The 1,659-nt window shown below is 58.8% G+C and overlaps 1 protein-coding gene across 1 annotated transcript in view; it reads left to right on the top strand.

Moving 5' to 3' along the window:
- The window catches only part of ZNF512B (zinc finger protein 512B), a gene marked incomplete at its 3' end in the record, with an annotated part of 22,997 nt that extends 22,188 nt beyond the window's left edge, over positions 1–809 (top strand). Inside the window, exon 14 of the mRNA XM_010282465.1 lies at positions 747–809. Coding sequence (XP_010280767.1) covers positions 747–809 — 63 coding nt within the window. The remainder of the gene's footprint in view (positions 1–746) is intronic.
- Positions 810–1,659: the final 850 nt, after the last annotated feature.

Raw genomic sequence — 1,659 nt, 5'->3', positions numbered from 1 at the left:
CCTGATTTGGGCTCTGGAGCTGCCTTTGGGAAGCTCCCGAGATCCGGACGGGGCGAATGCTGCACGCTTTGTGCTTGAGAGCCTTTTTATGCAGAGAACCTGCTTTTCCCAGAGTAAAGCCAGGGCTGGTTTTAAGCCATTCTCTTTAAAGCCCTGGGACAGGCAAAGACCTCGGGGACATGGTGTGTGCGCTTCATCTTGCTGTAAATCGCAGCCTTGGCCTGAGCTCCCAGGGAGGTGAACTCCACCCTCGTGCTGGGCCGTTGATTTATCATCTGAAACAAAGCCTTGCTAATGGGAGTTTTGAACGGGGCTGTTACCGCAAGGCCGGGGGAGACTTGCTGGCTAATTAATGTCATACACAGGCACTTTGAAAAGACATTGCTCAGAAACTGGTCATGATGCTGCCTGGGTGATTTCTCTTCTCCGTTAAGCGTCTGCTGTGGCTCCAAGAACTCCTGTAGCCCAGCAGGACCGCCTGACTCCTCACAAATGTACGTTTTCCACGGAGACATTTAGGGGAGACATTTTTCAGCCCGTTGCAGAGGGATGTGGCCACATGACTCCCATTAGCACTAATAGGAAACGTGTGACCAGAGCCCTCCGCGTCTCGCAGAGCATTAACCTCATGCTGCTTAGCCTGGACCGGTGGCCTTGCTGGCGCAGCGGGCTCCTGGCCCCGGCACGGAGGAAGGCACGGAGATGAGGGGGGATCGTGGCAAACCTTGCTTTGTTTCTTCCCGCAGTGCTGTGAAGCCATTTACTCCAGCGTCTCGGGGCTGAAAGCTCACCTGGCCAACTGCAACAAGGTAGGTCCTTCCTTTTACAGCCTCCGCTCGGAGCTGGGGTTAGGTTTCGGTTTTCTCTCCTCCCTGAATTGTTGGGAAGCAACAGGCCGAGGGACAAGGGCACAGGTTTAAAGGATCATGACCACTGGGAGGGCTGGCAGAGCCATGCTGCTGCCCATCGAGTTGTCACTGCTCAGCCTGTTGTTGCACCATCCCCGTCTGGCCACTCGCTCTCAGCACTGTCCTCCTGGGCAGGATCAAATCCGCAGCCACAGGCAGCTGAAGGCAGAGGGGTCAAGCTGGGCAGATGAAACAGAGGGGGTTCAGCTACCGCCCCAGCCTTGGAGGAGAGGTCTTGCAACACAAATGTCTCACCTGAGAGCCCAGACCTCTGGCTCACCCAGTGCCTTGGAGACAGGACGGTGGGAGCAAGCCCGCCTGCCTCGCGTCCTCCGGGGGGCGCACCCCCGCCTGCCTCGCGTCCTCCCGCCTCGGCGTGCCCGTCCCACAGCAGCCCTTGCCCAGCATGACTTCTGCAACCCCCAAGTCGTTTGCCAGCCTTCGGCTACCCAGCGTGGCCAGCACCTTATGCGCAGCCACGCATCGACCACAGCAGCTCAGAGCCAGGGAACTGAGTGTTGGGAGCTGAACGTTTTCTAAGGCAGGTGGGAATCGGGTCTTTCTCCGCTGATTTGGGCAGCCCTGCAGCCCTGCTGGAAACCCACCAGTTTCCCCAGCTGGAGGGACACTGGTGTGATGCCTCCTGGGGATGGAGCTGGGGCTGGAAGAGGCGGCCGGTCTGTGCAGAGACCAGTGCCCTCTCGCTCGATAGAGCAGCAACGCTGCCGGCTGCCGTGAGCTCCGGTGGCCT

The sequence above is a fragment of the Phaethon lepturus genome, unplaced genomic scaffold (genome assembly GCF_000687285.1).
Source record: "Phaethon lepturus isolate BGI_N335 unplaced genomic scaffold, ASM68728v1 scaffold25882, whole genome shotgun sequence".
NCBI classification, from domain to species: domain Eukaryota; kingdom Metazoa; phylum Chordata; class Aves; order Phaethontiformes; family Phaethontidae; genus Phaethon; species Phaethon lepturus.
Note: the sequence above shows the minus strand (reverse complement) of the source record. Positions and strands in the feature narration are given on the sequence as shown.